The sequence below is a fragment of the Lepeophtheirus salmonis genome, chromosome 10 (genome assembly GCF_016086655.4).
Source record: "Lepeophtheirus salmonis chromosome 10, UVic_Lsal_1.4, whole genome shotgun sequence".
NCBI classification, from domain to species: Eukaryota; Metazoa; Arthropoda; class Copepoda; order Siphonostomatoida; family Caligidae; genus Lepeophtheirus; species Lepeophtheirus salmonis.
The window spans coordinates 6,653,249-6,675,425 of NC_052140.2; the positions used below are offsets into that span (position 1 = coordinate 6,653,249).

Here is a 22,177-nt window from a genome sequence, read left to right on the forward strand (position 1 = left end):
TTATATTTGATCGGATACTGTTTAAATATGTGAATCCTTTAACCTTTACGTTATCAAAGCAAATATATTTTTAAACTACGTTTCTGTAAAATCCACAGAGAAATAAAAATAGATGTAGAGGGTTCAAGTTCCGAAATATATTGATCTACATCTTAGCTTTTAATAGCTTTAATTTTTATACAAAAAAATAATTTTTTTGTATAAAAATTTCTAAAATATCCCGCTTTTTATAAAAAAAAATCATTTAAAAAAAATCAAATATTAAATCAGTTGGAAAAATAATTGAAAATTCCACAGCTGTTTACTAAAAATTGAATCTTTTTGCAAAAATAAATTTATGTAAACATAAAATTTAATTTTTTTGAAAAAAAAAATGAAAAATTTACTTCTTTAGAAAAAAAATTCAGAAATTATTTTTTTTAAACTAGTTAATTAATTGATTTAATGTATTACTCAATCATTTAAATAATTCCATAGAGAAAGAAATATATTAATGCCTCAAGATATTTTTGATGCCAGTTTGGCATTCGGTGTGGCTGAGGTCTTTTTGAATATACAGCTCAGGTAGAAGAGAGTTCAACTGCTATAAAATAGATTGGGTGGGGTTGTCCTTGAAAAATTACAAGTTTGGACAATTTAACGTCCACCCTACTACTTGTTTGTTTTACATCAGCTGAGTGAAATGATATATTTCCGAACTTGTAACCTCTATATGTTTCATTCTGTATAATCAGTTCAATTAACTCAACTTATATTTAAAGACCAATTCGTTGGTGGGTTAACGTTGAATAGTCCAAACTTTGTCTTCCAATCAAGGATATCCCTAATTAATATATTTTGATAGATGCAGAATTCTTCTACCCGATCTTGATATTCAAAAAGCAGTCTGCCTCACAATGCCAAACTGCATTGAAAAAAGTCCTCTATATATTTATTTAATTTATGCTCAAATACCTAACTACAAATATACCACGTAATACGTACTCTTGACTTATATCGTAAATAATATTACTCAATGATAAATAACAAAAACTTTTGCTAGTTAAAAGTAACAAATCAAAATATTTATTCATAATAATCATTAATTAATAAGAGATCAAACACAAATTCATGATTGAAAACAAGCTCCCTCCTTTATACAACGTCTTCATCCCTGTTGAAAGCATTCTCCCAATCCACTTTAATTGGCTTAAAAGCCCACTTATCAGGATGTCCAAAATGAGGAGTCGTTTTACCAAAATCTGCTTTGCTCCATTGAAAAGGCTCTACAGAGTCATAGGTGGGCCCACCGCCAGCAATGAAGGATCCTTTCATAAACAAATCAAAGGATGTGATTTTCATATCTGTGCCACCATGGCTACGATGCCCAAGGGCACCAAAGGGATAAGTTCCGTTCTTGGGATTAAGGTCACATCGTGCGGAAATGGCATTCTCGGCAGAATAAGGAGGTGTACAATTGCATCGGGAAATAGGGTCATGGCGGAAGTCATTATAGCGCATGATCTTCATCATAGAGCCCATGTTGTGAACCTTTGGAGCATCTCTTTTAAAAATGAGAGCTCGAGGAGTTTTCTCATAGCTAAACCAATTACCGAATTTTGCCACTGCCTCTGGACCACCGCTCATATTGAATATGTCTTTGAAATAGGGGGAGTTATAGGATGGCCAATAGCCAATTTTCTTGAGTACTCCAGTTACATCTGTATAGTGAATTCGTCCTGGGATTTGCTCCAAGACCCATAAAAGTCCTGGACGGATTATCTTCTCTCCTGGCTTGAAACGCTTATAATCAACGACCATCCATTGATTATTATAGGTTCCTGAGTTTCTTTTGGAAAATACTGAGACCCAATGTCCCCCGGAACGAGCCAAACGATTGGCAACAGTCGCACGTATTCCCTCCAGAACGGTTCCAATGGGTTGCACATATTGCCAAAGAGATGCGTTACCGTTTCCAATTGTTGTTTCAATGCTCACGAGACCAGACGAGGGAATTACATTAAAGTCGTCCATTGAGAACACAGTCCCCGGATATCCAGAAAAAGACATGGAACGTCCAGGAATAGTATGCTTATCGTCTTTTTCAGGGAATTTCTGTAGAACCCAGTGTAAACCAAACTTGTACTTTTTTATTATTCGAAGCATTGACTGATAGGAATTCCATGTATCATGAGCCGCGTAGAGATCCCTATTCCCTGGTAGAAGACGTATGAGTGCAGAGCAAGAGCCCGATCCTAAGACTTTATCAGGCAATGAGATATTAAGCCGATGAGAAAAGACCTGCTCCAAATCCTCAACATCCCCCATGACGTTCATAAAAAATATATCTTCTGCACTGATGGAACGGCCTGGAGGTGCGTATTTATTATAGCCCTCGGTTATACCTCGTATTTGATCGTAGAAGAGAGCAACGTGATGCCAATAGGAACTTTTCTCTCTCTTAGAGTTTGTTGTCATAGAGCGGATGTAATTCAAGTTCTTTGATAAAAATCCTTGAATCCCTTCACAAATCTTTTCTTTTCCATCACAGTAGCCAACAATGGTATTTCTCCAATGGTTATATATGAGATCCTTTGTCATATAGGCTTCAATGTATCCAGCTCCATAGGCCTGCAGTGAATAATCAAAGTAATAAAATTAAAGCATTGAATTCAACAAAAATAATAAAAAATTTGCAGGTATGCGAAAGGGTAGGTGGGGGTGTACAAAAAGAAGTGATGGGCCTTCAAGAGCAGCGTAACTTAGAAATAAACGTTGAATCATCATTTGTACGAAAAAAAATTCCCGCTAAAATATCATAACAAACGCAATTTTTTTATTTTGCTTTACCTGTAAAAATAATGATAAAAAGAATCCGTTAAGAGCCAAATGCAGTTTACACGACATTGACCTTTTAAAAAAAAGTGTTTTATTACTCGATGGAACTTCTAACCTTTTCATTATTTGAATTTGTAATATATTTATATTAGAAAACTGTAAAACGGCCGTTCTTCTAATGAAAGGATAATTAGAGTAGTTCTTAAATTATTATTTATTTTTGTTGAGACAAAGACATAGTAGAAAATCTTTCTACTGATCAAAAATTAAGAAATATAATATTAAAAGCTTATTGGTTTAGGGGTTTTACTGGACCGTTGAGGCTTATAAATTTCGAGGTTTTTTTTTTTTGGTGAAAAATAGGATTTTTAAAATATACTCAATATAAGTCAAAATATAGCAATTTTGAAGCAATAGTTACTTAAAATTAATAAACAATATTTCAAACCTTATTATATAATTCTCCCTTAAAATCGTTATTTTTTGTCCTTTTTAAAAGTTTTTTTTATTTTAAAAATAAAAAGTTCCTATTTTTATAAAATTATACATTTATAGAACACATTAACAATTACGGATAATTAATTAATGTCCCATCAACAAATACATAGGTTAAAGTTGAAAAAATAATCTCAGACTAAGAAATGTTTACTAACTATTAAATAATAATATACAGCTTTATACATTAGTTAATATCGTGCTCATAAATAAAAATATCGGCGATACCTCACTAATACAAAAATTTACCAGGAGTTTACTCAAATATTTACATCTTAAGATCTGAAACCGACCCGGATTCGAGAAAATCTATTTTTACTCATGAAGGACAGGGAGTAACGTTGAGGAGTTATACCAGGTGGTCCATTAAAATCTGGACACTTTGTATTTGAAACTTATACAAGATATAATTTATTAATTAACAATAGAATTTCAACAAAATTAATACATTAGATAGATGTGTGTCTGAGCTCTCTTAATCATTCATGTATGCAGAATGCATAACACCCACTACGGATGTAGTAATCTGTCATGGCGTCCTAGTGCTGGACATGTTCCCAAAATGTGTATTCTAGGGGATTGGCATAAGTGCTGCAGCAAGTCTCAAAAGAATCTTGCAATAGAGATGGGTTTCTTCATTGGTCTCTCCCCCCACTTTTTTGATATCTCTCTGAACCGTCTCGTCTGAAATCCCGAGATGTCTTGCATGTGTCCTCATGGACTTGAAGGGATTTGCAAGATATATTTTATTTTTAGACTCCTACGGGTACAGTTAGGCTTTTTTGAGAAAACCATTCAACCTCTTCAACGTTTCAGACTTACTGATGGCAGTTGACGATGACCCCGTAGACCCCAAGCATACAGGAGTACGCAAATAGAAATTATACGATTACTTTCATTTCCTCGACTTATACGTAAGCTAGAGACCTCAGGTTTGTTTTCGTAACTAATTGTTTATGCTTTAATATATCCAAATATGAATTAATTTCAATCACTTAGCCTTCATTAATTATTGAATTAATAAGTGTTCAGATTTCAAGGGACCATCCGGTAAGTAGTGTAGTGTCGATCCTTATTTAGAACTGAATACTGCAGTCCCTTCCAGTTCGTCTCGGTCCAGTCCACTTATATATTAGTTCTAAAACTGATAAAGTTCAGTCCTTAATGACGTCATTCAACTTTATTACTTCTTTTTTTAATCAGATTTACTACAGATAGTCCAAACCAAAAGTCTTAAGAATTGATGGGACCGGTCCTAAGACTGAACAGGACTAGAACAAATAAATATGGGCTGACACAACACTACTTATAAGAGTAAATCCTTATTGGAATCGGATAAGAATTGAGGATCAATATCGGAGTAATTTCCGCCTATATCATTGCTAGATACGGAGTGGGGGCTGTGTTTATTTATCTCTTCTCATACCGGCTCGCAGTTAATTATATGAAGCATCACATGTCTCCTATATTTCAAATTTTCAGGCTGACTACGTTCATTTTCGGTTTCTTTTTTTTATCACACTGGTGGATAGTACTATTTTCATCTATTGTAATTATGGAAAAGCAACAAATACCCTTCTAAAAATATGTACCTGCCAATAAAAAAGGATCAAAAACATTTATTTTTATTTTACACGACTAAAAAAGTATACCCGTAGGGTATACTTTTTTGCAGCAAATTTACGTGTGTTTTGTACATTGAAGTTCCGGTATTACCTGGACCACTCCCTATTCGAAAGGAACACTTTGGGACTATGTCTTCCCAATATTCAGTGGAAACAAATAATTTAAAAACCACTCTAATACAGGGTCCGACACTTATCCGTAAAATAATAACTTTTTTGGCGACAAAATTTTGTTTGAATGAGAATAAACTCCTCTCATCCAATATTTAAATGATAACTTATATGAATTAATATCAGTTCAAATAAAGGAACTATGATGGAAAGTTGTGAAGCTTCATCATAGAGGGTTAAAGCCAAATTTTTACTAAAAATACTTTTGAAGCAGCTGTTTCCTTAGGATTAATATATAAAGTCATTCAGAAGTTCAAAGATACTGGGTCCAACAATGATCTACCAAAAAAACTGAAACATCGACATGCAACAACTCCTGAGGATGATCGAAAGATCTATGCCCGAATTGCTATTAGCCCAAAACAATCTGTTCTAAAATTGCATCTGAAATAGGAATATTTGATCATCTAGGGGTACCTCAAAATGAAGTTATTTAAGTCACAATCTCCTACTTCACAAAATGAGAGAAGACTAGCCCTCCGCCTGGAACGATAAAAATTATAAAAATCACTCAAGGCACAGAAATTATCTTCTCAGATGATAAAAAGTACGATTTTACACTAAATGTAACACCCAAAATGATGCCCCACTTGAAAAATAAAGTAGTACTAAATCGAAATTTACTGCATCAGTAATGGTCTGGGGAGGAATTTCAAGCTCCGGGTGAAAAATTCAATTAATTTTCCTCGAGAAGGGCCTCAACTTGAATCAGAATCACTCTATCTTCCAGACTTTAGATGATGTGGTCCTCCTTTGGTACCCTAAAATAAAAATTAGAATAAAAAAACTTGTATTACAACAAGATGAAGCTCCTTGACATACCAGAATAAAGAATCAAATATGGATTTTAGACCAAAACATTTTTAGCCTCCTTCTAGCCCAAATCTGAATCCCCTCAATTACTTCGTTTATGGATATCCGGAGTCAAAGGTGAGGAAAAGTCGCCACAAAAATATTGACACATTCTCCGGTAATGGGAATATCTTTCTGAGAAATCAATCCTTTGATCATGCAAAGCATTTACGATGCGACTCCAGGCTGTATTTGATAAACATGGGAGATTTATAGAATGCTATAAAATAACTTTTTCCGATTTGTTCATATATTAGAAGATCTATACTAATGAAGCACAGTTTATCTTGAAATAACTATTGAGTAGTTACGTGTGAATGTGCTCATGAACAACAAAGAATAACATTCATTATTTCTTGGAGAATAATCTTCTATTTTATTAAAGCAATATTTGTCTTTTAGCCGACGCCTACTTACTCCAGTTAATCCCGGGTACTAGCCCTAGTTAACAAATATTTTTAATGCAAAGCTCCATTTTTAAGTAATTAACGTTCACTTCAATTCATGCATAACTGTCAGACCCTGTATACATTGCTCTGGCTATAGAGAGAGAATCAGATAATATTTTGAGTTTCTGACTAATGAATTGTTAAACAAGAGAGTCTTTGTTCAGAACAAGGATAGTGCATGCAGTAAGAATAAGAAACCATAAGGTATTTGAGGATATATGTATATAAACAAAAAATGAATAAAACATCATTAGAAAGTAGAGATCAACCCTACAACAAAAATAAATATTCATTAAATACTATTAACATTTTCATGTACCTGGAATCATTACGTGTCAAGATCAATAATTATCTTACAATATATATTTTGGATAGTATTCATACCACAGAAAAGTAACTGGCGTTCATTGTAGATTGAAGTAATAACGAGTCTTCTCAGAGAGACATGTAACTGTATATTATACCACCACCACCACCACCATGTTGGAGGACATTAATAGGCCGTTGCTAATGGTTTATAAATATACCTATATGTACATTGTTTGACTGTTGTTGAAAAAAAAAAAAAAAAAAAAAAAAGCTTTAACATCATTAAAGGACATTACAAAAAAATTATGAGGAAATATAAATGTCCACTAGGGTTTCTCTCTCAGGATCCAGGGATTCTATTTTCTCAGAAAACCTACGGGAAATACTGCATTTCATTATTTCATAATGAAAGTTTCATTTAATAATAAAATATACAGGGTGAGGATTTTAAACTGGAACAAGTTTAAAACTCAATCTTGGTAACCCTCCAATTTATGTTGATTGCAAATGTCTGTTCATCAAATTCAGCCCACAAAACTTTAAAAGAAAAAATACAAAATCCTTCAAATGTCCTCCGAATACGAACGCTGTATAATTAACGCTCTTGACTCGTTGCAGCCTTCATTCTCAAGGCAGTGGTGAAGTGAAAAAGGAGCTCCTCATTCAGGCCTGTACCTGGTTCAGAGCCAGGTACAGGCTGTGCTTGAAGCTGGAGTTGGTTGGTTTGAGAAATTTGCTTCACTATGGACCCCATCATTGGTTAGAGATATTTTTTTAATTACCCACATTATTTGAATAATTATAATTGATTGTCTTATTAAGGGGTCAAACTGACTCAATTCTTGATGTTAGATTTTATCAATTCATTAAAAGAAATATTGAATTTCCTTGCCTAATACCTTAAGTTGAACTAGACTTGAAACAATGCTCAAAACTCCAACTTGATAGTATCTAACATTAATATCTACGTATATTCTGTTGTTTGATTTCTAAGAAGCAGGGTTTAAATTGCACTACATTTTATAAGAGACTCAAAAATAATATATACAAGGAAAAGATTATATATTAATTCTTGTAATCTAACGGAAGTTCCATTCCATAGAAAAAATATTACGCATGTTTGTGGTTCCCAAAGTTGGGGTCGCAGTACACAACAGAGGGGTCACGAAATTATTTCCAAAGAATATGCAGAATGAGGACTCAAATATTAGAATCTTCTTCGAGACCGTATAGCCTCAGTTCCAAAAGTCAAACAATTTGGTACTAAGTGATATTCAAAAGACCTGACAAAAATCTACAATTTGATGTTTGTTTTGTTTTTGTGGGATCAAAAATGTCGCAGCAACAAGCAAAACTGCAGAGGGTGTGCAATCTCCTTCGTACATAAGCCGATCCCAAAAAGATCTTGGCCATTGTCAACGTGTCCCTGACCACAGTCAACAACACCAGGAAGGCGTTGAACAACTCTGACATGGTCTCCAGGAAGTGGAGGCCATAACAGGAAGAGGAGTGCCGAGTGCATGGTCATAGTCAAGGAGTAAATTGAGAAGGACCCGACCAAATCCATAAAGAAGATGGCGAATGAGATGGAAATCGACCTCAACAGCATCAGAAAGGCCATCAACGAAGACCTGGGCCTGAAGAGCTTCGTCTCCAGTCCGAGGCATCTGCAGACCGAGTACCTTAAGGCAAATAGGCTGGAAAGGACGAAGAAAGTGCTGCCGTTCTTCAAGCACAACGGCGACATTGTCAAGATCTACTCTGATAGGAAGATCTTCACAGAGGACGCTGTTCTGAGCAGGAGAAATGATTGCTTCTTGGCTGAATCAAGAGCACATGTCGAGGGAACCTTCGGGACCAAACATATCGCTCAGGTCATAGTCCTCGGCGTCGTGGCGTCCAACGGCAGCAAGATGCCTCACTACTTCTTCCAGACCAACGAGAAAATCAACACGGACGTCTACTACAAGGTCCTCAGGTACCATGTCTTGGCATGGTACAAGAATATATTCCTCAGGGACAACTAGCTGTTTACCCAAGACGGCACCCTGGCACATATATCCAGACTTCCCACTTGAATGCCGATACCCTGAAAGCTGTAATCACGGAGGAGTAGACTTCATCAAGGCCAGCTATGTTTCTGTTCGTCCATCATTCAGAATTGAGAGGACTTATTCAATAAAAAGTGTAGAAAATTGTTGAATCACAAACTTTTGCTTCAGAATTTTCTAATTTATGAGTACTCACCCTTTAATTTAAGTTGACTTTACTTTGAGTGGCACTAAAACTTAAAACTATTTTGAATGTACATTCTGAATCATTTCTAAAAGCAGTTCCCATGGATACGCCCCTTTACTACCACAGCTTATCATCTGTCGTTTGACATGGAAGATGTGCTCATAGAACTTTCATTTTATGTGGCCAAACATAGTTTGATTCCCAACCCTTGACGAATCCTGAACTTGGGTGATGGATGAATATTTACTGCTAAAGCAGCTTCAGATTTACTACCATGATTTGGCGTAACAAAAGGTATGTGAGATTACCTTTTCCGTATTAACTTATATCAATAATAAATATAGATCGCAGTTTAATGTGGAGGATGATCTTCGAGTTGCTGTATCCAAAATTAAAATCTAGAATATACCTTCTTTGCTAAATACACAGCGCACATCCGTCACATCAAGACCTTGATTCGTTTATAAACCTATTCACATCAACAGCCTGTAATGATATTTGCTTGTCACTCTCGATTTTGACTTTATTTACAGCAAAAAGAGAATTCATAGTATAAAAATAATTCCAAGTACAAGTTTATACTTACAATATACTCAATTATTCATTCGTTTTATTTCCTATTTATTTCATATATTGTTCAATATATGTAAAAATAAAATTTTAATTTTTGATCAATATAGTTAAATAACTTATACTATCTGCCTCTGGGTTGATCTTTAAAGGGTGGATATGGGCTTTAAGTCATTTTTTTGCATAAAATACGTTTCAATTTTTTTATTTATCACTCAATGAGAGGTGTAGGGGTCGCACATTGTCTAGTTACATATTTTAAGGGTCGAACAAACAAAAAATTGGGAACCACTGAAATATGTGATCCGTCAAAAAATAGGTTGATATTTCTCAAAATGGAGTCTGGACTATATTTGTATACTTCAATGAATAATTATCGTCAATTTTTATTAACAAGGATTATTCTGATGAATCCTTTGGTGGACCCGCAAATTGCAAAATTAAAATATGAAAAAAATCATTCTTCACAATGGAAGAATTAAAAATGGATACAATTTATTTGGAAGATCATATCGGGCCTAAATTAAATCGCATCAACCAAATGAAGGCTTTAAACTATAATGTATATTCTTGAGTATCTAAACATATCCCAGAAATTTATTTATTGGACATATTTTATCCATTTATTTTGTTCAAGATAATTTTATGTAAACTCACGCATTAGATACGAGGTTGCGTGACATCCTCGGAACAATATTAGATATAAGTATTATGAAACATTTAAATCAAACTGTTTAAGCACCCATGCTTAGAAATTACAACTCTTTGAAAAAAAATGTTTTTCATCATTTTTAAATGATAATTATATTGAAGGTGTATGTATTTTACACTTTTAAGCTCCTGTTGAAACAATAAAATGTGGTTATTTAGCTTTGAAAAAATCAATTTAGGAGCAAATTACAAACACATGCTAATTTTACGAAAACGTTTTTGTATTGTAAAAAGTTGTTTTTTTTCGCCATTTGAATAGTATAAAGATTATACTCGTACACTATAGGAATCCACTCTTTATAAGTGCATTTTGTTGTAAGATTATAAATTTATCTATGGATTCCCTATTATTTAAATGATATATCAGTTCATGCCAATAATAAACAGTGATATTTGAATTAAATTAAAGTAATATGTTCAGAAAATCCCTAAAAATGGCTAAATTTGTACCATTATCATATATTTTTTGATCAATTACGGTCGATAAAAGTATGATGATTTGAGAAAAATTACCTATTTTTTTCATAATGTACCATTAGACTAAATTAAATTTCACTTAAATAATCATCCTCATAGACAGTGTGTGAGGGTGCTTAAAATTTCTTAAAACCATCAATACGGTGCAAATTTAAAAAAAATTAAATTAAATCTGTGTGGCTGTGGAATTCCATCTATTGATGAATCACATAAAATATCCAATTCTATTTTGAGCAATTATTTTATATGATGAAACAACAATATAAATCGGTAGGTATCAAAAATGATCAAGAATGAATTTAGGGAAACGTGTTCCAGACCGAAGTATTGATCTTTTTTCCAAAAAAAAAAAAAATAAAAACAATTTAAAATATTTTTTTAAAACGTTATTAAATGAAATATGGACACAATTTATGATTTATTAAAAAAAATAACTATAAAAAGGTATTTGAAAATGGTAATTCAAAAAATTACATAAAATCCCTTATTTTCTGACAAAAAAAAAATGACCTGCATTTCATTTTCTAAAAATAATTAAAATATTGTTTAAAAAATAAAAACTTCAAAAACGGAAATAAATAAAATGGGTTCGCATATTTATCTTTGCTCTTGACCTTCGTCACGCTAAAACTGCGAATGGCTCTCTGATTGTTCCAAATGGAGATAAAAATGATTCGTAGCAAATGAATTAAATTTTGAATTGTATTCTTTCCTCTGATAAATATATCCCTGAATAACATGATTCATATTGGATCAATGAAAAAACAAATGGGGAAAGGAGGTAAAGAAAGTTATTTTGAAATCAAAGGAAAAGTGAAAGCAAGGCTCCCAAAGACCTTGAAAATAGTACTTAACATATATATGTATATTACTAGTGGGTTTCGTTCTGAAAATCCTGGACCCTTGTGACATTTGTAAGACTGAGCTAATTCGGTGCAAGTTCGTTCTGACCAACCGTTCTTGTTGTAAAACTCGGTCAACACAACACAATCGATTTATATCTGTTCCACAAAAATAAATAAATTACAATCAATTAGTAAAGGAAAATATTTCCAAAATTGTGAAGAATTGACAAACTACTAATTGATTTTGTACCTTTTTATCTATTTCTTAATTGAAGAAAAGTTTGCAAGATACAATATGTGAAGTATGACATTGGTCCACGGTTTAAATTTCGGTGATTTGGAAAGAATCCTACCCTGATCTGAATAGAAATATCTTTCCAGAAAGATCTTCAGGGGCGTCCGGAGGGGATGGGCTAGAGGGGCTGTACCCCCCCCCCAAAAAAAAATATCCTAATTTCCAAAATAATTAATTCTTTAAAATTTTTTCAAAAGAATTTAATTTTTTGTTAATAGCTATCGATTTTTGAATTTTTTTCCAGCAAAGTTAATTTTTGAATTTTTTTTTCAAAAAATTATATATTCATAGTTAAATATTTTCCAAAAAATTAAATTTTTGCAAACATCTGTGATTTTTGAATTTTTTTTTGAAAAACTGTATTTTTTCTGAACAGCTGCGGATTTTTGTTGTTTTTTTTCTTAAAAATTATATTTTGCATGTATAACTATGGATTTTTGAAATTTTATTCCAAAAAAATTCAATATTTCAAGTTTAATTCTTGATCTTTATGTGAATAAATATGGATTTTTGAAAAAAATCCAAAAACCAGTCCCCCTCCTCCCCAAAAAAAAAATAATCTTACGGACGCCCTTGGGCTTCAAAATATCAAATAATACAGAATCGGGAGGAAAAATTGTTCTTGAACGAAGACTTAACATTAATATATATAAACTTAGAAATGAAATAAAAATAAGAAGTAAAATAGCGAAATATAAAGATACTTTTGTATGGCAAGAGCAAATCCATCAAATTCAAACTTTGTACAGTAAATGAATAAGAAATATTAATATAAATAAAATTATGTCAACCTAATAAATCTTCTTTTTTTTTCCTCTCTCTCTCTCTTTTATAGTACATATTATTCCGATTAAATAACATGAGCTATAACTTGATCTGAGCTTATTTTTAGACGATGTTTATAATAATATTAAATGAAGACATATATATAAATATATAATTCGTCAAACTCTTCATCAGACTATACTGTAAATATGAAAATGTGAAGGCCAAAACAGCCCAATCGTATTCAAATGAATTTAATAATATTATTATATGTCGTGTACAAGTTGCAACTCAAAAATTAGAGGAAAATTTGTAAATGAATGATTTATATTGATTCTGGTGAGGATAATCCAATAATTGAATATTATAGGGACTGACAATATATTAATAGTGTAGTTTTGAACCTTATTGACGACAATTACTAATTGATCAGACGTACTCTATGACACATTATAAAGTACAAAAGATCACTTGCAAATACATAAATACATTTTGGGAATGCCTATGAATTTTTGAATGTTTATTCCAAAATATGAAAAATTTGAATTTTTTTTCCAAGAAAAATTAATTTTTTGAGAATAAAGCCGTAGATTTTGACATTTTTTTCCAATAAATTTAATATTTGAAATTTCTTGAGAATAGCATTAGATTTTTGAATTTTTTTTCAGAATAGCAATGGATTTTTGAAATACTTTTCCAAAAAATGTAATTTTTTGTCAATAGTCGTTAATTTTTTTCCAAAAACCAAGCCTACTTCAAAATATAATTTATCTCCCAGAATAACCATGTCTTTTTAATAGATCATAATGAAAGGATAACATCAATTCGTAGCAGCTAATAATTAAAATGATTCATGTTATAATTAAAAAAGGCAAGTTGCCTATCCAGGCTGCACCTAATTATATTTTATAGAGCAGATTGGAACATTTTCGGTCTACTCTCCCACGAAACCTATCTTATAAGAGACGCGAAATATGTAGAAAATATGAAATTAACTACTATTAATTGAATCAATTATAATATATATTACAAAATCATTTAATGACATAATTTATGTTGATTAATTACGGATCTCTTCCGAGTAGTTTATTGCAGTTCAAAGTCTATGAATGAATATAATTCATGGATCTAGTGAGGTGGCTTCAATCAAATTTATGCAGTTAATATTTAAGAAAAGATGATGACGTTAAATTACATCTTTACAAAAAATAATATGTACATAAAGGTTTTTATCTACATATTTTTTTTTTTTTTTTTTTGTATTTAGTTTTATCCAAATTTGGAAAATTGGATTTTGAGGTACATGTACAATGTGCAAAACATCCGTAAAAGGAATCTTTCAATTAATGAATCAGGGGCGTCCACAGGTTTTTAGGGGGAGGGGGCGAGGGTGTATTGGTTTTTGGAATTTAAAAAAACAAAAATTCAAATATTAATTTTTTATGAAAAAATTTCAAAAATCCATAGCTTTTCACAGAAAATTAATTTTTTGGAAAAAATTTCAAAAATCTATTGCTATAGACCAAAAATTTCAAATATTAAATTTTATCAGAAAAAATGTCTGGTAAAAAGGAAAAATTCCTTAATTGAGGTGTCTTCAGCCCACACTCGGCCGACGGCCCTGTTAATCCATAAATAAACGAGCCATGTGTATGTGGGAATGTACATTATTAGACTGTCTCGGGTTAAGGATGTTATTAATTTTTCTACATACAATTTTTTGAGTTTTTTTTACAAAAATCAGTTGACAAAAAATTAAATTTTTTATTAAAAAAATCAAAAATCCGCATCTATTCATAAAAATGATATTTTATGAAAAAAAATTCATAAATCCACAGCTATTTACAAAAAATTTAACTATAAATATTAAATCTTTTCTTCTGGGGACAATAAAAAAAAACTGCTTTTGACATAGTTTGAGGCTTCTCAGGGCTTTTTAGGTTTAGTAGAGGGAATTATAGTCTTTTCAAAAGTGATAGTTTTGGATCGAAGTTGGGATTATTTAAGCCTCTTGTAAGGTTCCAAATATGATGCTATGAGTAGGGTTGTAAATCGTAAGCATTTTCGGTACGTTAAATACGAAGAAGCCGAAAATGAACATGATGGCCCTCACATTTTAAAGAATATTTAGCAGCTTATTAGTCATGACGTAACATTACATTAACTGCAAGAGGCTGGAGGGATGTAGCTCACACAAAAAAAAGAAGGAATTTTTGCTCTTTACAAGAAAATTTAATATTTGAAATATTTTCTCCAACATTTCATTTTCTGTGAACAGCTATGGATTTTTAAATTTTTTTTTTCAAAAAATTAAATTTAAGTAACTTTTTGTAAAGAACTCTGAATTTTTGAATTTTTATCCAAAAATTTTGTTCCAAAAGTTTTCATTTTATGTAAATAACTAAGTTTTTAAAAAAATTCTCGAAAAAAATAAAATTTGTCTACGTTATTGTGCGTTGATAACATACAGAAGTGAAAAATATGAGGCGATTATTAAGGGTGTTTTTTGTACCACCCCTGACTTTCTTGGACAGTCATCCACCACAAGGAATCCAATTTACCTTTCCAGAACAAAGATCTGTATTAGTTGGATATCATAAGGGTTATATTCAATACAAAAGAGGGGTTCAAAAAAAATTTAATTTTTTGGAGAAAAATTCAATAATCCATAGCTATTTAAGTTTTTTAGGCAAATTTTTTCAAAAATTAAATTAAATTTCAAATATTAAATTTATTGAAAGCAAAAGTTCCATCATTTGAAGAGAGGACTACAGCCCCTCCAGACCCCCTCCCCCCGCGGACGCCCCTGTAGATATGTGCACTTTTTCCCTTGGGAAAATGCTGAGATCAAAGAATATTTAGACCTATTGCAATATTAATAAAGCAAAATATGTATGTTCGTTCATTTGTGTGTCGAATGATGACTCATTTTAAAAAAAAAAAATGCATGTTACTTTAGATTAGGTTTAGCAACGTCCATTTGTAGATAAAGCATAGTCAAGGGGAGCTCACATCATGCTAAAAAATTATAAGGATGCTTTATTATTATACTTTCCTTGTTGATACATCTGACAAATTACGTTGCACGCACAAAAATTTACAGTGTACTTTGTTGTCAGCTGTCGATGTTTATACTTCTTTTTATCTCATTTATATATTCTGAACGCTGGTTGGTTGATTTATAATTAGTTCTTGGTAATTTTTGGAAAAATCCCAACAACTATTCTAGAATAATTGCATAGATGGGAAGAATTGGCTGATTTTGGGTCTTTTTTCTGTATCTTATTGAAGGAAACGTTGCGTGATCTAATAAAGTTAAGGATATGGATAAGTATTGAGTAGCTACGTGTGAGAGTGCTCATGAAAAATGGAGAGTAACATTGAGGATTTGTGGGTGAGTTATTGTCGATATTTTTAAGCAAAGTTTTCTGTTAATCGACACCTAATTATTGCCATCCGGCAATGCCGGATACTACAGCAAGTGGCATTCATAAACGATAAAGAAGTTAAAAGTATACTGTCTACGGAAACACTTTATTTATCACTTGTTTATAACAAATAATTAATTTAGAAGGAAACTACCTCAAAAACTTTTGAAAGATTGTCTAGTCATAAAAATTCCATGTTTTGGCTACAGCCCATTCCCTACGAACAATCCCTAAAATGGCCTATATTTATAGATAAAAATCGAGTGTATTTTGGGCATGATAAAAAAAGAAACCGAAAATCAACATGGCTACCCTAGCAATTTGAAGAATGTTAAGGAGGAGAGGAACTTAGTTGTCATGACGCTTATTTTAGATCAGCTATAATCAGCTGTGACAAGAGAGTAGGGGGAGAAGGAAATAAAAAAATGACATTTGTAAGAATTATTCCGATGTCAATCCTCAATTCAACTCTGAGTCCAACAAGGACTTACAATTATAACTCCACAACTAATCCTCAGGGTTATGCTTCGTCTTTTATGAGCACACATGAATATTTAATCAGGTTTTGAATCTAATGGAATGTAGTAGGAAATGAAGTTCACTAATCAGGAGTTAAATAATCATGACAACAGCTAAAGAAAAGAAAATTCATTCTTCAGATGACCAATTCTAGATTGACTTAATAATCATTCCTCATATAAAATATATTTATATGATTTACTTCACTGAGAATTATATACAGTACACTCTGAATACAAGCTCAATACTTTAAGCGCACGCCTGCAATATTAAATTAATACGATTACATTGTCATTTCATATACCAAAAATTTTAGTATGTAAAATAAAAAGTAAAGAGAATTAACATGTTAAAAACTGTCCATTTTTTGAATGATTGGAAGGAAAGCAGCTTAATATTAATTAAAATAGATGCAAACAGCTATCAGAGCAAACTAAATACACTTCGCATCAAGTAAGGAAAAAGACTACAATCAGCTGTGAGAAGGGAGGAGGGGGAAAAGGAAATAAGTAAGGACAAAGGAAAGAATTACTTCGATTTCGATCCTCAATTCCATTCGGAGTCTAAGAAGGACTTACAATGATAACTCCGCAACAAATCCTCAAAGTTAGTCTTTTATTATTAAACACAAATGTTCAATCAGGTTTTGAATATAATAGACTGTAGTATCAAAAGAAGTTTCCTACTCAGGAGTTAAATAATAATGACAAAAGTTAAGGAAGGAAAATTTACTCTTCGAATTATCAATTCAAAAAAAAAAGGATAATTTTTATAACCACTCTAATCTATCATTAAAGACAATTCATTGACATTGTTTATTTATTAGGAACGACTCCCTGTCCCCACCTATACATTTCATCCCATTGTATACAATACATTCAAGTATGTAAATGACTGAATATTTCACAACCTATTGTTCCAGCAGCAGCCCCATTCAATCAACACAGGATGCGTGAATAACTAGTCAATTGTTACGAAATATTCCATACAAACGCATAATATAATAATAAAAAACTTTACCTGGATATTATCAGGGAAATGAGACATTGTATTGATTTTTAGAATGCTCCAGCCCGTTTGATTAATGAGATTAACAAAGGATCCATGGAGTAGAATGTTCGAGCCGCTGACATGTCCGGGAAGTAGTGTTAAATCTTTGCCATCGTAGGAGAGGGAGTGTTTGAGGGATGAAGTCCCTAGGGCTCTCGTACTTATTAGGAGAAATATTGGAAATATGGACCCCTTTAGGATCTCCATTTTCGAGTGAAGCACAGACTTTAATGTCTTGCAATGGAAATCGTTTTCTTAGATTCTCCTTCTTCTTTTCTTTATCGTGTATTATTCTTTTGATAAGCGGATAAAACAAGAATTTCTATGTTTTCTCTTCTCTTATTCCCCTCAGCTGCTTGTCACAACTGATTTGTAGCCAATGTGTGAGATGATTTGCAGCTAGAGAACTCAAAAGGGGTGCTGTGGGGATACAAAATGTTTCCATTGATGTTATTATCTTCATGAATCATGATGTATTCCCCATTTTCATCCATATTTATTACCTTTTATATTACTCCTCCATTCATTCCAGACATTATTTATTTATTAAAAAAGTGGAGATTATAAACAATTATAACCTTTGCCGTGCATCTGACTCATTGATGGATCCGATGAATAATATCTAGCTTTATAATCTATTTATTTTTTATGAGTGATTTGGAGTAAATAAATATATATGTCGTCCGTCAACACGAAAGCAAGCCATATTGCAAGAAATATATGTATTGTATTCTGTTCTCCCAATTGATGAGGGTCCAGGACCACAGGGACACTTCGTGAGGAACTTGAACAGAGGACGGAACATGAAGAAAGAGATGTTGGGAAATTAAGAATCTGGGATGAACGCCACTAAAGGGTTCACATAAAGTTATTTTATCAAGAGGAGACATTGCACATAAACACTAACTACTTTGCAAGTATTCAAATCAGGGCTTTACTTATCTTGGTTTTGTACAAGTTGTAACTTGTACAAAATGCAATTTTTTGTGAATTGGTGTGGATTTTTGAAAAAAAATTAATTTCCTTTGAATAGCTTTGGATTTTTGAATTCTTTTTCAAAAAAATTAATGTCTGAAATATTTTTCTAAAAATTTTTTGTAAACAGCTGGGGATTTTTAAAAAAAAATTCACAAAAATTTAATATTTTGTTAATAGTAATGGATTTTTTTTTTCAAAAATACTTAGTATTTGAATTTTGAATTTTTCTTTCCAAAAAAAATCATTTTGAAATTTTTTTGCAAAAAGCTGTGGATTTTTGAATTTTTTTTTCCAAAAAATTGATTTCCTTTAAATAGCTCTCAAAAAAATTAGAGATCAGAAGTAATTCTCTTAAAATTTTGTGAAGAACTGTAGATTTTAGAAAAAAAATTCCCAAAAAAAATTTTTTTTTTTTTTAAATAACTGGGGATTTTTGCAAAAATTTCCAAAAATTTAATTTTTTCTTTTTTTTATTAACAAAAATTTATTATTTGAAATTCAATTTTCAAATTTTCTTTTCCAAAAAATTTATTATGAGTTTTTGTGAATGGCTAAGGATTTTTGGAAAAAATGTAATTTTTTTGAAAGACAAATCAAAAACTAAGCTCCCCCCAAAAAAAAAAAAAATTATAATCATCCGGATAACCCAGTTAAAAAGTCTCTGACTGTGAAGTTTTATAAAAATCCCTTAAATTCAAAGTTTCATTTTGAATCCCTTATTTAAATTTATAAATGTTTTTTGACCTCCTCTGATAATGTGCGTTCAATATTAAAATTTTTGACCTCCCAATGCCTTGTAGGTTATGGTCGGAATGAAGGCCAAGATTAACCGAGGCTATTATCAGTGCAAAAAAGAAAATGGAATAAATTATTGGTATTTTTCATTAAGTATTGCTGTCAAAGGCGTCTGGAAGGTGTGGGCTGTAGCAACCCCCCACCCCTCCTCCCCCAAAAAAATAATAGGAATTTTTGCTTTTTATTAGAAAATTCAATATTTGAAGTCTAATATAATTTTTCAAATTTTTGTGACAAAAAATTTAATTTTTCAATATTTTTTCTCAAAAATGTAATATTTAACATTTTTTCGTTAAAATTCCAAAAACCAAGCTTTTCTCCCAAAATATAATCCTGCAGACGCTCCTGGTTATGGACAATAAATATTATTTAATATAAGAAAATATTGAGAAAATGAACTTTAATGAATTTTTTCAAATTCAGCAACATAACTTTAAAATTGAAACCTCTGAATCCCTTTACAAATAAAGAAGGTCGGGGAAAAAAATAGTCATTTTCAAATAGCAATAGGAGTCAAAGTAACAGTTTTTGAAGACTGAAACTTTTCAAACGTAACTTTCTGATCAATATACAAAAATAATCAAACCAACAGATCACTATGTAAAATATTATTTGGAAGATGTTTTACCTTTTTTGTGACCTTTTACATACAATGTAACCTAAAAATTATACTTTATTAATTTGAAATATTGTAAAGCTATTGTTTCAAGTATAAAAGTGCTTTAATGATTACAACATACGTGAGTTTTTCGTATTACTTTGAAAATAGGTTAAAAACACAGGCATTCAGGGTTGAAAAAGTAATATTCAGGGAAAAGGTAGCGTATTTGGGAGCTGGCTTTAAATGTTTTTCTTCATTAAAATACTACCAAGATATATGGTCATTAGAAAAGTTGAGCTAAAATTGAATTTCCACTCTACCAACAAACCACAATTTTTTTTCCAATAATAGAATTTAATTTCTATTAAATGGGACCCACGATCTCTAAAAAAACTGTTAGTGATAATAATAAGAATGGAAACAATGAGAAATCTTATGTCTTTTAGCATAGGATTATACTATTTATTGGTACTCCAAAAGTTTTGTCATGCTCGTCATCTCCCTCTGAAACATTATTTGACAAAAATTGGACTAAACTCGAACTTGATTGATCCAAACTCAAAATGTTTGAGTTTCATCTCATCTCCAGTTGTTTTACATTTTTATTAAGTAACAATTACAGATAAATTTCGTAGATCTTTTTTTGGAGGGATACTTTTTTAACTAGCACTTAGCTATATATTCTTTGTTCATTGCAAACAAAAGATATCACTCCCATTTTTAGTTTTCATTATATTCTGTTGTAAATGTAGGGCAAATATGTCACTCAATGTGTTCATTCCACCCCTTGATAGCTATGAACTTGATGCAGGAAATTTTTTGGAACGTTTTGTCCCAAGGAACTTAGTGGAGGTATAAGTAATGCCCTGAAGCGTTGAAAGTTTAGAGATCCTTCTTGTAAACGATGTTTTTTAGTTGTTTTGTGTGAGTACTTATTTATTCGGTCCAGTCCAGTCTTAGGAATAGTTCTATCAGTCCTTGGAGCCAATCCTTAAGACCACTGGTCCTTTGGAATGTCAGTATTAGAAGTCATATAATAAAAAAAGGACATAAAATTGGGTTTGAGAAACATATCACATAAATACTTATGATGTGTCGTTCGCGAACAGAAACGACTCTATGAGTCGGCTCTTTGAAGTGAACGATGGAAGCCGGCTCAGAGCATCTGCATGGGGGGAGAAGGCTCCAAAAATGAAGGAATTTATAGTTTAAAAAAAAGGCAAGCGAAAATAGGTGGAAAATTTAAATCTGAAGAGCCGTTTGGGAGCCGAACGAGACAGTTTTTTTAGTGAGCCGAACCAAAAAAGCCTGTTCTCTAAAAAGAGTAGGAAATCCCATCAGTGATGGACCATCACTAACACATACTAAATAATTGGAAAAGGAAATTGATACTTTTGAAATTCGCTGAGGGCGCTGAGGTGCACTTTATTTATAGGCAATGCTTAGAGTTGAGTTTGTTGTAAGGAAAGAAAATAGGGCGAGGAGAAAACCAGAGCGAGAGATATGGTACAACTAGATAAAGACCCTTGTTAATATCAGCTGCGTCTTACATGATTTTTTTCTGGGGGGTAGGGTGTGTGGGATAAAATGAATTATTATTATAAAGAGGAGAACCTTCTACATACTTTAAAATAGCGTTAGTGGAGGGAAAATATGTAATTATATTTTAAAAATATGTGTTTATTTAATTATGGTTATTTAAAACAATTTTACAGCAAAAAATAGGCGAGACTTCTTCTTTTAGAGGTAGATGTTAACACCCCCCACGGCCTATTAAAAATGAACAAGCTAGAAGAGTGAGCACATGCATCAACCGTGTTACCTTTTCTTTCAGTTTTTTCTTTATAAGTGTATGACGTCATCAATTACCGAACTTTATCAGTTTTAGGTCTTATATTAATACAGGACTGAACCGTACCAGATCGAGTCTGAACAGGATGGGACTGCAGTCTTTAGTCCTACATAAGGATCGACACAACATTACTTTTGAGTAGTGATTACTTTAAATTTTACCTACATTATTTGATTAATAGGATCCCGTAATTTAAAAAAAATGTTTCCCAGGAGATGAGAAACTTTAAGTTTGATCCAATTTTGATAAGAACCTGTCAAATAATCATGTAACGAATTCAAAGATCCGGCTAGTATATGGTTATAGTCTATTTATTAAAGGGTGATTTGGAATAA

The 22,177-nt window shown here is 31.8% G+C and overlaps 1 protein-coding gene across 1 annotated transcript; it reads right to left on the bottom strand.

Annotated features, from left to right (window-relative positions):
• Positions 1 to 1,042: 1,042 nt before the first annotated feature.
• lama (lamina ancestor) lies at positions 1,043 to 17,979 on the bottom strand. The gene is made up of 2 exons (XM_040720319.2): positions 17,587 to 17,979; positions 1,043 to 2,610 (listed from the first exon to the last, which is right to left on the bottom strand). The coding sequence occupies exons 1-2, from the start codon at positions 17,821 to 17,823 to the stop codon at positions 1,135 to 1,137; spliced, it is 1,713 nt and encodes a 570-aa protein (XP_040576253.1). The 5' UTR covers positions 17,824 to 17,979; the 3' UTR covers positions 1,043 to 1,134.
• Positions 17,980 to 22,177: the final 4,198 nt, after the last annotated feature.